The 15837-nt window shown below is 37.8% G+C and overlaps 3 protein-coding genes across 5 annotated transcripts; 1 reads left to right on the plus strand and 2 right to left on the minus strand.

Annotated features, from left to right (window-relative positions):
* Positions 1-31: 31 nt before the first annotated feature.
* Positions 32-6745, plus strand: LOC135165870 (B-cell CLL/lymphoma 6 member B protein-like). Of its 3 annotated transcripts, none has more exons than XM_064127646.1 (4): positions 32-175; positions 1541-1728; positions 2116-2292; positions 4390-6745. In XM_064127646.1, the coding sequence occupies exons 2-4, from the start codon at positions 1546-1548 to the stop codon at positions 5050-5052; spliced, it is 1023 nt and encodes a 340-aa protein (XP_063983716.1). In that variant the 5' UTR covers positions 32-175; positions 1541-1545; the 3' UTR covers positions 5053-6745. The 3 variants fall into 3 exon arrangements, with proteins under 3 accessions (XP_063983716.1, XP_063983701.1, XP_063983708.1); XM_064127631.1 differs by lacking the exon at positions 32-175 and adding an exon at positions 182-631; XM_064127638.1 differs by lacking the exon at positions 32-175 and adding an exon at positions 182-609.
* Flr (flare) lies at positions 6644-10542 on the minus strand. Its single transcript, XM_064127596.1, has 7 exons — positions 10320-10542; positions 9258-9379; positions 9091-9181; positions 8346-8936; positions 7502-8229; positions 7067-7217; positions 6644-6953 (listed from the first exon to the last, which is right to left on the minus strand). The coding sequence occupies exons 1-7, from the start codon at positions 10333-10335 to the stop codon at positions 6844-6846; spliced, it is 1809 nt and encodes a 602-aa protein (XP_063983666.1). The 5' UTR covers positions 10336-10542; the 3' UTR covers positions 6644-6843.
* A 303-nt stretch (positions 10543-10845) lies between these two features.
* On the minus strand, positions 10846-15714 carry LOC135164907 (rhythmically expressed gene 5 protein). The gene is made up of 4 exons (XM_064125693.1): positions 14874-15714; positions 13316-13487; positions 12962-13054; positions 10846-12302 (listed from the first exon to the last, which is right to left on the minus strand). The coding sequence occupies exons 1-4, from the start codon at positions 14982-14984 to the stop codon at positions 11896-11898; spliced, it is 783 nt and encodes a 260-aa protein (XP_063981763.1). The 5' UTR covers positions 14985-15714; the 3' UTR covers positions 10846-11895.
* Positions 15715-15837: the final 123 nt, after the last annotated feature.

Below are 15837 nucleotides of genomic sequence, written 5' to 3' on the forward strand. Positions count from 1 at the left end.
TGGCTCGAATATGCAGGTGTCGTTTCATGCATTAATCCCCACGTGTTCCCCCCCGCCGAATTGCCAAATCTCGTCGTATTGTCATCTGTATCGCCTCTTCCACGGCCTAGACGTGCAATCCCCCAGGTGCTGAATGTCGTGAAGTGTTGTGTGTTGAAGACCTTAATTATCTCAAGTAAATAGTCGAAACATATCACCAATAATTCACCCAAGTGCAAGCAATGATAATAACCACCTTGAACCCCTCCTCTCACCCTCACCCAAACTCCCCTTTATCGTTCAAAATGCATTTTTTTAATTCATTCGCCTGAAGAAATACACTTGAAAGATCACCGCGTGAGTGCTTACCCCCTCCCCCCGAGTCGAAAATTTTAGTTCTGTTCTGTTACTCCAGCCATACCTGAGGACAATAATAGATTTGGCTGGAACCTTACGGCTCTGATTAAATAAATAGGATTGTCTTCTCACCCCTCTTAACTGACGAATCACCAGTGACTGACTAAATGTATCGCAGTTAACGCACAATAGTTTTTGGGGGCTATCAAATCTGTGCAAGAGCATCGAGTTTATTACTTCTTTTTTTGGGAACTATTTTGAGATCTTTAAGAGGTACCATAACCTTACGTACAAGGTACTTGAAGTATTTTGTTGAATTTATATTGGTTTATTGAGGGAATTTTGTTGAGTTGATTTATTTATTTGGGGCAGGAGGTTGGAGGTGCATAGTTCAAGGATTAGAGATTACTAATATTTACTAAATTTGGGGGAAGAATTTGGAAGTGAAGTGGTGAGGTATTTGTTGGTTTTTGGTTCGGGGTCGCCAGGGGGAGGTTTTTGAGAGTTTTTGGGGGGAAATGTGGTAGAGAACAATTCCATTTTCAGTCCAATTCTGCTTTTTCAAATTTAGATGAGTCTTTGGTGGATATCTTTGGATCTGAAGGACATGTGGAAGTTTTTGTGGAAAGACTTTGGTGCTGAATTTCTGCAATTGCACAAAAGCTGCGGAACGAAATTTCGCTGTCTCCTGATTCTGAGATATTACTGAGACCGAATTTCATTTAGTATTTTAAGTTATTATTCGACGTAAATTTTTCCTGAATAAACTCAACATGGGAATAATAGTATTGGTTTATTAAAAGAAAAATTCAAGTTCATGTGAGAGATACATGTAAATGCTGTAAATTATTCTTCCACTTTGGTAGTATAATTGTTATGTTTCAGCAGAGTGAATCCATTAGTTTAGAATTTTTAAATACACCCAATATAAAAAATGACTGATAAAATACTGAAAAAAATTGGGAGAGCTCCTTGAAATTCAACGATAATTTTGAAAAGAATTGAATTTTCCGACTTCTTTTTATTCAATAAACTTCGTTATGTTTAACCACTTCACTGCCAAATTAACACATAATGACCGATCATCAAGTTGTTCAGTCATTTCTAGGTTCACCCGAAGCACCACTGATTATAAACCTTAGAGTACAGTAGAGCAATCTAGAAAGTAAACTAATGTTAACAAGCTTGTGTTAATTCTCTGTAGGTAGTATGGAAGGCCAACAATTTTGCTTGAGATGGCACAATTTTCAAAATACTCTACTCAGTTCATTGCCAAAATTGCTCGACGGCGGATATTTGACCGATGTTACGCTTAGCGCCGGTGGTAGACACATTCGTGCACATAGGATTATACTATCAGCTTGTAGCTACTACTTCAAAGAGTTGTTCAAGGTATCATTATTTATTCTGCTAATTGCTTTTTAAATGTTTATTAACCTTAGGTTCATCAGCTCCTGAATTGACATGCAATTTTCCATCTATTAAATCAGGACATAATAATTAATGAAGTAGCCAGACGAAGGGATTTGACTTTGAGTCCTGTTCACATTTTCTTCGATAATCTCGAAAATGAAGGGAAATCGAGAAATTTTCGCCAAGACATTTTTCATAACTCTTGAAATTTTCCACGAACCGGTCTTCATGAATATTTTTAATTGCCTGTGGATCCAAAGATATTCACGAAAAATGGATTTCAAGTGAAACCAAATTTATCAAGTTTCCCTGCTTTGATTGTAAATACATTGTTAACTAACTGAAAATTCATGAAAATATTTCTAGGACTTGAGTGCGTTACAGCACCCTGTAATAGTCCTCCCTGGAATGGAATACGCGAATTTATGTGCCCTAGTCACCTTCATGTACAATGGCGAAGTGAACATATATCAAGAGCAACTGCCAGCCCTGCTGGCCATGGCTGACACCCTCCACATTCGTGGACTGGCGGATATTGCCGGGGTAAGGTGATCCTTATTTAAGAACCCCTAGGCCCTCCCCAGTCACTTCCTCCTATAATTACCTGCAGAACTGCAGCAAAAAATGAAAATCTAAAAAGGCTAGGGCAAACGTCATTAATTGACGGAAATATTCAGTGGGCTATTCAAGTTTTCATCAATTCGATGCCTCGGGGTAGTGATATAGAACGCGTCTGATAAAAGATTAAAATATTCACTAACAATTTGGATTACGTATTCAACAATCATCAAGCTTCTCATAATTCCTAGCCCGCGTTCGTCTTTGCAATCACTAGTGCAACGAGCTTTTTATGAAAGATTCTATTAATTATGAGTCAGTGATCTTGTTGGAATTGTAGGAGAGATATTCTGTTAGTTTTTGGAGGGATCAAAAAGATTAAGGATATTTGAGTATCTTCTATAGTTTCGTACAGACCCCCCTATAAATTCGAAAATTTTCTCTCAATCAGTTTGTCAATTGCAGTGCGTGAGCAAAAGTGAAGAATTTTTATTTCGCTTCAACATTTATAGTTTATAAATAAGTGATTTCAACTCAACCATTTAAATATCCGTAAACTAATCATAATGAAAGTGTCCTTTGATTTTCTGTTAAAAACCAATAGAATTCCCTCCAATTTCAACAGAAAAAAATCTCGGATTAATAACTTATCAATAGTTGTAATTTTATCCCTGAAATTGCCCTCATAAATGATAGAAAGTGCTATAAATTAATTATGAAAAATTACATAGAACTACAAAAGTCCCCATATCAAGTGTCAACCTGACTCCCAAATATCTATATTATCCTATCATCGTGTTGTTTTGTTCAGGTCACTTAAACACATTTCAATGTCGTTCCTCGAAGAAGTCCTTCACTGAAATTAATAAAGAAAACAATCCAAAATCGAAAAAAAATCAAACCGAAAATTTCAAAACAAACCGAACAAAAACGAAACCAAAAAAGTCCAAAAAAACGATATCCACGAGATCAAGATCGTTGTGTGTGTTGCAACTAAATGCGAGTGGATGCATCTCCCGTGGAACCTTACCCCATAGAATGAATTTACCAGGTATATCTCTACAAATAGAACTCTTTTCACGTTCTCTATTGTTTTTTATATCTTATTCGTATCGATTTACGAACGTTACCATTGCTAGCAAATTAATCTGCAGCTTCTCTTCCCTTTTCTTCTACTTATTTGTACACCTTTCATATGTTTTACTTCGTTTATTAATATTTCATGATGTATTTATTAATGTCCCCTAATGAGGAATGTATATCCTGACCTTTTCAATTATGTTAGAAGCAGTTTCTCAATTTATTTTATTTTTTTACGTTGAGGGGATATGAAGTATTAGGAAATTATATAAAACAATTAGTCCAATATACATTGTTTTATGAATTTACAGAATATTTATGGGAATTACTCCTGTGAATCTTGCAAAATGTCTTCATAGTGGCAATTTTTTTGCCTAATCCAAATCATCTCTCTGGCTTCAATCTCAATTCATTGTGAAAGTCTGAAAAAATCTCCTGATGACAATGAATGTACTCTTTCATATCCACTCAACAAAGGTTTGGTTCCAAGTGCTGCTACTCTGCTTCCAATTAACGCATATACTCGATTATTTAAACCCAATGTCAAATAAATCAGGCGAATGATGAGATCAACGTGTTCAACAATAAACCAATCCTCAGGTCCAGATATTTGAGGATCTTAGACGTATGGAAAATGGCAATCGTATGATTTTACGCAAATCATAATGAAAAATTCTATATATCAAATCGAAGGAAAAATGCAGTTAGAATTTTCCAGCCGAAACAGAATGAGGAAAATTTTTATAGGGATTCCTACAAATTTCCTATGAAAAAGTTTATCGCGGCATGTACCAAGACGCCATTAAAAAAATCCGAAAATATGTATAGAAAATGGAATAAATAATCAAGTCCATTGATTTCGTTGGTTGAACACATATATTGCTCTTTTTCATACGTAGCATTTGCAAGCTTGATAAATTCGTAACACAATAGAAAAAAGTTTAAACATTTCCTACACTTCAGGATATTTCTCCTCCCAGTGAACAAAATCCCCTGTTGCAGAAGACCTCCCGTCGAGACTCAAACGGGTTATACGTCGACCCACCGTCCGAGGAGACGGAGTTGACGGAAGCCCCAGTGAAGAAAGAGATAACTGAGAGCCCACCAGTGCCTGATACTCCAGAGAATCCGATTCCCTCCTCAATTCCGCAGGAGTCCGAGCATCCTGATATCGATGAGAACTATCAGGATCACGAGGACATACCCTGCAGTGTCAAGACCAAGCCTTATTACTCGATAAATGCAAAATTATGCCAAAAGGAAAAAAAACAGTGTACGACGAATGGACCCAAGCAACTGGAGAAGACAATTGTAGATGAGAGGACAGACGACAATATGATGGCTGCTGACGACCAGAGCTGCAGTATTGACGAGGGAAAGACGTCAATTATCGATACGACATTCAGATACCTGACGACACCACCAACAGCTAGAAACAACCAAACTTGCAACAAGACAAGTGTTACGTGTTTGATTTGTGGAAAGCAGTTGAGCAATCAGTACAATCTCAGGGTCCACATGGAGACGCACAGCAATAGCTCGTACAGCTGCACTGCTTGCTCTCATGTGTCAAGGTCTAGGGATGCCTTGAGGAAACATGTGTCTTATCGACATCCTGTTGCAACACCTCAGAAACGCCCGAGGTACAGCATCTCGAAACCGTAGAACTGGGAACGAGCGTAGATCAGATTTATTCAGGGTTTTTTCGCGGTTCCATGGGAGGGGAGGTGGAGGGGTGAGTCGTTTTTTTGGAGATTATCTACCCGAGGAAAAGGGAAAACCAGCGACGATAACGAAGTTCTTGGGAAGACTTTTTTTGGTGAAATAGTTCTCGTGGAAAGTAGGATATCCCTTTTCGATTCTGAGAGTGTTGAACAATGTTACTGTTATATGTTAAACACAATCAGTTTTCGAGAGTTATCTTAACATTTTTAACACTTTTTTTTCTCTACCAAAAGTTCTTCAGAAGTTTTTTATCTATCCATCAGATATTGAGAAATTTGGAGAATGAGCGAAAATTAAGTTGATTTAGTTTGTTTTATCATTTATTTGTTACCATGTTTTTGGAATATGTTTCTATTCAGGAAAATTTATAGAAATCTTCATGAATAGTCGACTCATCGCACTCCACGAATTAAATGTTGAATCGTCAAATTAAAAAGGGATAAAATGGGGAATATTATATGTACATAAACTCGACGAGACCTGAAGCGACTGTTTGGATATCTAGTCCACTTTTATAGCTAATTTTCTGCTTATCTTGTTGAGGCTCATGCGGAAAACGGAAAGACAAAATGAATTAGTTGTACTTGTTTTTAGTTATTAAGACGGTTTGAATGATCCTTGTACCCCACCTGTTATTTTTTTCCTTCGTTTTCCTCGTGATAATTATTGGGATTTTCAATCAAGTGGGAAGTGGAGGGACAGAGTTAAATTATGGAGGTCAATGATGCCTAACGTTATATTTGTTCGTTAATTTTGCACTCATTGAACTAGTCATTTAAAATGGGTCAAGTGCACTGAATTTTTCTGTGAAATGCGCATTCATGTGCAAAACGCAAAATTGTTTTTTGTAGAAAATTCAATGCTCAGCAAAAATATATTCAGATATTTTTCCCAAAACCACTTGTTACTGAGATTATCCGATGTATATCAAGCTCTAGAGACCCCTGTCTATTTGTAAAATATATTGGGATTCAAAAGAAATGGAAAATAATTCACGAAAAGCTCTCAATCCACTTCTCTCCTGATTACATCGCCCTAAATCCTCTGAATAGAGTTTAGTCACCTGGTGTTTTCAGTGAGATCGTCCACAGGGAATCTCATATCGTTGCATAATATTTAACAATCAAATAAGTTGGACGATTTTTCTGAAGTGATATATCGAAATAGAGTGATTCTTGATACCCCTAGTGTTCAAATTGTTATCAACATTTTTTTCTCTTGTTATCGTCGACATGTTGTAATGAAGGCACTCTAGGTGATTCGTCTATTTTGAGGTAAAACTGTTCAATAACTGAACATAATCTTTATGTTTCTTTGCTTTCAATTCGTTTTTTTTCTTATCTCTGGATTAAAAATTGTTGTTAATCGTTGATCGTGTCGGAACCGGTTGTTGATTATTATTATAAGAGTTTAAAAATTGAGATGTCGGGAAATACGTTCACAAAACATATCCGTCTGTGCCAAGTAATGATAATTCGAGTGCTGAAAAATTAACTGTGTATGATAATTGGAAATGACAATCCACTGGCAATTGAGTTGTATATCAATGAACAATCGTATTCAAAAATAATATACAATATTTGTATGCTACAAATTATAAAATAAATAAAGTGCATCAAAAGTTTGTGAAAAAGTTTTCTCCAAAAATTCATTGGTTTTACTTTTCCTTCAAGCGAGAGTATCAAAATGATGAAATCAGTTTTGAATTAGTTGTATTGCTCGTTTGGGCCGTTAGATTCTCTCGACACGCCATATTTTGGTATTGCAGTCTTGGCCAACAGATATCAAAGTCTCCTCGTCCAACCACACTAGACGTGTGATCTGACTCTGGGGATGAGCATCTGGGAAACAATCCAATAATGAAATAAATTTAGTTTCTTGAAAATCAAGGCTTGTAAGGAAGTTGATTGTTTTTTTTCATTCAATTTTAACAATAAAATAATTATTGACGTACTTTTGATAATGGTGTGTTTCGCTGGATTCGTAACACTCCAAATGATAATAGTGGTATCCAAGCTGCCACTAGCCACCATTGTCGAATCAGTCGACCAAGCAACTGTGTTCACTCTAGCATTATGGAAGCCCCATTCCCGATTATGCGCCAGCTAAAAGTAAATGATGAATAAATTATTCAAAATCACTCGACAATAGACATAATCATTTTGATTGACAAAACTTTACCCCCTGTTGTTCCACGTTTGCGAAGGATGCAAAAAATAATCAATTATCAAAATTTCAGACCTATTATATACCTCAATTTGCCCCCTAGTCATTTTCATCAACCGAAGACTAAAAAATCCTCTTTAGTCCTTCAAAAAATCAAACAACAGACCCCGAAAATCCATTTTTTATCAAATTTCTTTCGTAAGTAGAATAATGTTGAAATTACCTTATACTCTGGCAGCATATAAAGTATAACTTTTCTGTTAGCATCACAAGCCACAAGATACTTATTATCTGGACTATAAGCAACATCAGTAACAGGTCCCAGATGTTCCAGCTCCTGTTTGAACGTCAACGTCGTCCCGGAGAGATTATAAACATAAACTTTATTATCAGATGTCGAGCCAACAGCCACATCTCCATTCTCCGGATTAACCCCCACGCAAGAGGGTTCATAATCAATGGGTAGTTTAGAGACTTTTCTCCCAGACTGGGTCAAGTGGATCTGCCTCATGGCAGCGGTGACAACAATATCGTTATAGACATCGAGTCCACGTGGCTGTGAATCCAGTTTAATGGTGTCTGCATCATTGTAGTTGTTACTGGCAATGTCAATGGCTCGGAGTGTGTCATCAATTCCGGCTGTGTACAGTAGATTCCCGGCTGCCTTCATGCCATTGATCTGATTGCCGTGTCCCTGACCCTGAACACGATCGTTCTCTCCAGTTGATGCATTCCAATTTGTCACGTGGCCATCGTGAGAGCCAGTGTAGATTGTTCCCCTATCTGGGCTCAGGGTTAATACTGTGATTGGCTTATTATGGCCCTTTATTATTCTCAGGGGCTTCGTAGGGTCGTTGACGTTGAGATAATTTATGAAACCACTGAGGGAGACCGACAACAGGTGCTCACCTTGCCACAGGCAGCTCACTTGTTGGTCTTCCACGGTATTGCCTGTAAAGGATTCTCGTGATGAGAAAAAGATAATTCTCCGTGGTGTAAAGACGTTTGCACGGCTAATTCAGTTTTTCTATTCTCTTGAATTATTGTTAATCATTTTCCATACATACCCATGTTGAACTCAGTAATCAAACTCTTTGTCTCCACATCCCACAATTTGCAAGTCTTATCCCCCGAGGCCGTCAGCAATTGGGTACCGTCAGGCTTCCAGGCGACCCCATAGACTCCCCCCTGGTGGGCTGGTGAACCAATCTCACTGACGAGTTCACTGGTAGTACCATCATATAGAAATACTTTGCCGTCGAAGCCAGCTGATGCGAATAAATGTCCCGATGGTGAGTACTTGACTGCCTGGACGAATCGCGAGTGCTCTTGCTTCGTCATCTTGAATTTGAAGGGAGGACCTTCAAAGATAGCGACGGTATTGTCCTCACTACCGGTGATGAGCCTGAAAGGCCTAGCAGGCCGAAAGTCGCACGAGTTGATAGGTTTACTCTGGCCTGAAATCTCCCCCACTGAGGTGCCAGTATCGGCCATGAACACGTGACCAAATCTCTCGCGACCCTCGCCTACCACCACCATCCTCTGGCTATCGGGGGACCATGCTATGTCCTTTATGGGACCACCGATTGGATGGAACTCATTCTTCAGAATATGCTCTTTGTTTACTGTGTCCCAAATTCTTATTTTTCCGGATTGATCTATGGAGGTAAAAGATTTGGATAATTCTTATACAAAAACCTGTAGGTTCAATAAAAAAAATCCTACAGAATTTATATTGAGGATATTTCAATGGCTTGGATATTCATTTATAAACTACCAAATTGAGAAAAATATTTGCGTTGAATCTATTACCTCCTGATGCTATATAGAATCCACTCGGTGAATATTTAGCGACATTGACGGCGCACGAATGCTCGGTGTAGGTATCCGCAATGGCTGGATTCTGAGTGAAGAAAAAAGTAAAAACATATGAAAATTCAGTGGTTCAAGCCCAATCTGTCCTCTTATTCCCCACTCACATCAATATTTCTGATGATAACGCTGTTTCCATTAGTGTACAGGAAGTTTTTACCCTTGGGATCACCACCAAGGACGAGGGGAGTACCCCTCTGGGTTCTAGGCAACGTAGCGAATATATATTCTGAAAGAAATAACGGATTTAATGACTTGTGCCGTCTACAACTTCTGGTGAATCCAGGCTCGTCAAATGGGCAAACATCCAAATTGGCTTTATCAAAATTATTTTGAGAATATGCGTGTTTATATGATGACCCAGTGATGTAAGAGATATTGTTGAATCGAATAAATGGAATTACTTCACTTCCTGTGTTTTATTCACCAGCAAAAAGAACATCAGTGGATCCAAACGGAGCCTCAGCTTTTTTGAACATCTGAAGATGGGGACGATTTTTTATGAGAAATTAGTTTTTCAGCTTTAGAATTTCTATACCAAACAGAATAATGTAATTTGAAGTTATACAATTCATTTGGAGAGCCTTCACCATGAATTATATTTTCTTGTTATCATCGATACTGAGACTGATTGATAACAATATGATAACTATAATAATCAACCAAAATTTCCACCAATCTTCCTGGAGTAAATGTTATCTCGTTCCACGGAAATTCACCTCCTTCTCCATTGAATAATAAATAATATAAATCCATTGATTTTGCCGAAAATGATGAATAAAATTAAATAGTTAAACCCAAGGAATATGCCGCCGGTACTCCACAGAGCTGATATTTTCGGATTTCCAAAGAGACCACACGATGAAAACAAGAACAATGAGTCTCAGGTGCCGAGTGAGGCGTTTCGAGGGGTCAACGACACATTGAGCCGCTCCAGATCATAATAAACGGTTTTCTCCGACTATAATCCGTGAATGCCGATAAATAATGGCCGAAATGGGTGTGATTCACCTTCCTGAGGTGCATCGAACCCGTGAGAGACACAAAATAAAACATGACACCGAGATGTCAGCCTCCTAGTCTCAACATCACCAATGGCAAGACTATTGTTGATGAAAATGCGATGATAAATTCACTTGGATGTGCTTAAAAATATGAAGACAACTTACTTGTTTCATATGACATCTCTAGTCGGTAGTTTCTATCTCCAGTGTAAGTACAGGTAAAATCCAACGTCTCTTCACTTCACTTTACGCTGACGATGTGTCACTTGTGCGGCTTCGAACTATCGGCTGATTACTCACGCAAATTCTCCCTGTTTTCCCCGGTGAGAAGGGGTCTTACAACTCGGAACGCTGTAGAACTCGTTCCGCCCTTCGCCTTATTTGGCTAGTGCATTGATTAGATGTATGTGAGGTTTGAAACTGAGTTGGTTTACACATTGTACGACAGTTTCGACGAAATGGAATAGATGGCATGAGATTACAGTTCTGGAGCGTGATTTTTAAAACCTCTTAGAGCTTTTGGGCATACGTACCTGGTACTAAATTGAGCCCCTACACAAGCTAAAAATTTTAATCAATTATGGTCAACGTTCAATTGTAGACATTAATTTTTTGTTGTGGTCAGAAATTGACATTAGACAACTTTTTTCACGAAGAATAAAAACGATAATAAAAATGTATGCAAGAAGGGTTCTTCAATTCATCATGTCATTTTTATTTCCTTCAAGTAATAAATATTTACAATAATAATAGTAACTAGTTAAATGCTAGTAATACAAAGCTGATTCACGACGATTAGAATAAAAATTTTCTTTTCCCAAGATTGGAATACGATTCAATAGAATATCCAATATATCCGATCAATGTATTATCAATATGACATACGCAAAATAATGTGATGAAAACTCACACAATCAATTGATTGAATAATCAATTTATCACGAAACTAGAGCCTAATCGTAGTATCATTATGCGCCAAGTTATTTTTCAAAATGATTCACAATTTCCTTCTCGCATTTTACACAACGAAATTGCCGAAAAAAACCTCGTGAATCTTGCACATTTAAGCCTCAATATCACACATGTCCCACAGAAATTACACAAAAAAATGCTTAATGTTATGATGAGATATTTACAAGTGGATTGTCCCAGATTACTCTATATTTCAGTGGATGGTGGTGTAAATAAATAGGATGAGTGAATTATCAGCATGAGATTATGATCTCGATCATGGTCGTTGAGGATTTCGCGTTGTTAGTTTTTTCTCAGCGACCAATCGTCAATCCTTTATTTCGAGGAGGCGGAATGCGATGAGGCAATAACAATTCAATTTATGTTCCTGCCAAATATCATGAGAGAGAATAGCGATAGCAACATTCTATTGCAAGACTTTTTTGTAGCTTTGGAAATTTTGTTCATAGAAAATCCCACTCAAAGGTTCTCCCAATATTTTTGCCATCTTTCATAGATTCCTGTTAGATACTGACCCGAAATTCGGGAGAAGCGATATTCAAAACCATCAGGTTATTTTTGAAAACGACTTCCAGGGTCTTCGATTCGAGACAATGTGACCCTGAAGTAAAAAAAAAATGAAGTGTCTCTCGATATTTTACGATAGATGAAGTGGAATTTTTTACGGATCTAAAGGAGATAGTGAACTTCATGATCAGACACATTCCATAATTCTTCAACCTCATCTCGAGTTTGCCCAAATTCCCCTCCTCGACTCATCGCTTCAATTCTACTCGGAATAACGGAAAATTCTCGTGTTGACGGTGTCCGGCATGCGCCGAGTGCGGAAGAGGGGATTGCCCCGATAGAAATTATTCTGAAGGCCGAAAATTCCCCACTGTCCGGCCTTCACGACTGAATTTCTCTTGAGTAAACCGTAGGGTTTCTTGACGATTTGCCTGTCGTTTCTCCCCTCGATCTCCGACACCGATGGAACTCTGGGATACTTGAACTCCTCGAGGTCTTCGTCACGGGGAAGAGGTAGATTCTCGTCCTCGGGAACTGGACGGCCATCCGGAAAAACACGAATGACCATCGGACCCACCAGATACGGCCCAGCGCTGTCCGAAGGTTTCATGTAGTCGTTGGACCTCACAGACTCCTCTCCAAGACAATTATGATCACTTCCACTGGCAACTGCAAGCGATCGGGATAAATATCATTAATAATGGACAAGTCGAGATGAATAACAATCGATGGGAGTCGGGAGGTCAGTTCGGTTATTTCGGTCAAGGGAGCGTCAAGAGCCAGAGGCATGAAGGAAATACTGGGTCTCAAGGAAGCTACTGCAATCGAGGCCAAATGAGTTGTCAATGACGTTCAGGCATTTCCTTCTTATCAGATATTGACAAAGACTCGGAGAAGACATGCAAAAATCATAAACGAGACAATAGACGGAGACTTGACTTCTTCACTGATTCGATACGAATTTCTAATGGAAACATTTTAATTGGCATTTTCTGTAGAATATGTTATAAAGCATGTATCAGTATACCAAATATATTGTATGATCTATTAAGTGAAAAACGACTGGAAATTAATGAAAAATGAATGAATGATTGATGTTTTGAAATTTCCATGTTGAGCGTCAATTGAGTAGTCATAGTCAATGATAGTTCAGTCTGTTGTATGTGAAGTAATTCGGGGCAGAGTGAAATTGTGAAAGCTAAAATCTCGTAGAAAGAGCCTCTGAGACAAGTGACCTCGTTCGCGCGTTGTACGTACGTTGGTTATTGATCGTTTACAGGGAATTTCAGGGACAAAAATCGACGTGAAATGGGAATGCTGATCCTTACCTAGGGGATCGTTATCTGTGGTGTAATAGTTGTCCTGCTTCTCTTGGTGAACGGTAGCGGCGATTCCATTGTCACCCATTATTGTTCTCCAGACTACAAATAATAAATAATTTATTTAACAACGAAGTAACAATTATATTAAATCATTAGAAGGAAACGAAATGACTGTTTTCTGGTCAAAATGCTTTTAGCGAGATTCTGTTCTGAATTGAGTTATTACAGAGGGAGTGAATAAATCAAAATCGAGTCCAAGTTTAACTTAAGTACTTAATGAACAATCCTCCCGATTATATAAGAAAATATCTCTCCAAATATTGTAATATTATAATGTAAAAAAAACACAGTGGTACTTACTCATGTCATCAGCATCCCTCTGATAAGGATCCAGCCGGTCCATCTCATTATCATCCATATTAGCCAGCTGTCGAAGCCCATTCACCAAGATATTTTTATTACAGTCAGGCATGGAAGAGTCCTGACAGAAACTCACCACTCGTCTGCTGAACAATCTGTACAGATGACTTATCTGAAAACAAAATAAAATCCCCGATAAATTGTACATCTCTCCATATACGGTCAGCCATCCGTGAAGAATGGGGTTCATCCATTGAACTCGTGGAAACACTCTTTCTGATTTTACTCGTGTTGTACACCGTAAATTCTAATAGCGTCCGGTGAAACTCGGTAATGTGTAACAGACGGTTACAAATGCTTGTCACACACTGTTGTTTTGCAGTGCGTAGCACGCATGTTGCATTCTAACAATTTGGACTTCATTCCTTTTTACATTTATTTTCACAATGGGGTATCGAGGGTACACGATTACGACAAGTGATTGACACATTCCTGAGTTATTTTGCATTTTTATTGGATTTATTTTTGGATTTTTTATTTTCTTCGTGAACTACACGATTTTGTAGAAAATTGCAATTTAATAGTTAAACAATGCTATTCAATCTTTCCAAAAATCGAGTGGAGAAACTTTGGAAATTCATGTTCACGCATTGTGTAAATAATTAGTCTTAGAAAAAAAATTCATAAAAGTGAAAATTTCTAATAAAGTTCTCCAGCAAATGCTCAACATTTTTCTACTAATTTTTTTTCATGCTTATCATCATTTTTAATGACAGTAATTGAATAAGAAAGCCTTATGGTAATCGCCGTCTCTTCAGTACACTCTTTCCTTTCTTTCTGGAAAAGCAAAATTTTATATTTCTGAATACTCATGCCAGTTGCACTTTGATTGACAACGGACAGGCTATTGTTCCTCTGGGTCCAGGATATTCCCGGAAACCGAGAGAAAGTGACAATTGATTTTTCCAGCTACGGTAAATCGCAAAAATCCCGCAATCTCAATCAGGTATTAATTAGCTCAAGGAGTCAACTCAATTAATTTATTCACCACTTCCTCCGGATCTTATAAAACCGAAATGAAATATTTTCTCAGCTCAACCGAATGATTAGAAAACTATAATCGCCGTGATTAGTGTTAATGATAAGCTGTATTTATGAAATTAAAACGTCAGTGGGTATCCACTGGTCTCGGTCTGTTTGTAATCGCAAAAGAGAGTGTTCTTGAACTTCACTGAAATACCGGCGTGTAAAAGGCTAACGAGCAACTCTCCGTTGGGGCTGGCTAACGTTGCTTTTACTACTGCCTTTTACTCTAAATTATTAGCCTCAACAAAACATTCAACTCGTGGAGAGTAATTCGTGACTAAAAGAATTTACGAGATTGTTCGGGGAAATTGTGAATGAAAGTCGTGGTTTATTTCTGCCTGGTGGATAACTATTGTTATTATTAAGTCAATTGTTGTTAAATCAGAATGGAAAGTATGGCAACAAATGATTTTTTAGTATTCATTCGCTGGATGAAAAATAATACTTAAAATAAATATTTTACGAAAATTACCTTTTCATCTCTTGACAGAAATTCCCACATGGGAATAGCGGAACTATCCACTCTAACTGCCCAGATAGTAGCCAAGGCCAAGATTGTAATCATCTCGATTTGCCTCTTCATTATGACTGATCACTGATTTTACTTTGAAAAAAAATCACTGAAAAGCACTTCCTCACAGTTTAATAGTCTTAACAATTATTCAACTTCAATTGTTTACGTAAAATAAACTTAATCGACTTGTGAAGACGATGGGTTTAGCAAAGGTATTGAGAAATATATTGAGTGTATCAGAGAAATGCTAAACGCGGACTGAGATAGGGCTTGTAGTTAGTTCGGTTTTATGTGCGGATGGCCCACGTTTAGCCATCCTCCCACCACTGGGGCCTCAGGTATCTCCGTCTGTCGCTCCTCTCGCGACCTACCTTCGTCGTGACGCTGTGTTTACGCGTTAGCATCCGCCTCTACCCCCACTGGGTAAGTCCCAGGTATATCAGGAATTTCAGATCCGGTGAAATTTGTGGGGTCACTATGATTCCTACGTCATGGAATCATGCCTAGTGGATCGACAATGACGTACACCCGAGATGGAGTTTGACCCTTGTGGTTCATGACATCTTCTTTCCATTTTTTCATGGTTTTTTTCTGAATAATTCTTATTTGAAAGAATTGCATGGAAAAGTCTAACGGGATCACTCGGGAAATTTTCCCAGCAAAATTTCAGCTAACAGAAATTTACTTTTGAAGGACGAAAACTGCAATTTTTTAGATGAAGAACATTCTCTAGGCAAAATTCTCCACACAAAGTCTTTGAATTTTTTTGCTTATTTTTAAATAGCAGAAGCAGAGGAGCTTCAATGGAAAAATCAAATTTTGTTGATTTCCTTCGTCAAATGTTAAAAAGATGAATAAAAAGTGAAAACAGAAGTAATACATGAAAATAAAATATTTTACGTTGAAACTAAATAGGATTAAG

This window comes from Diachasmimorpha longicaudata, chromosome 1 (assembly GCF_034640455.1).
Source record: "Diachasmimorpha longicaudata isolate KC_UGA_2023 chromosome 1, iyDiaLong2, whole genome shotgun sequence".
Classification (NCBI taxonomy): Eukaryota; Metazoa; Arthropoda; class Insecta; order Hymenoptera; family Braconidae; genus Diachasmimorpha; species Diachasmimorpha longicaudata.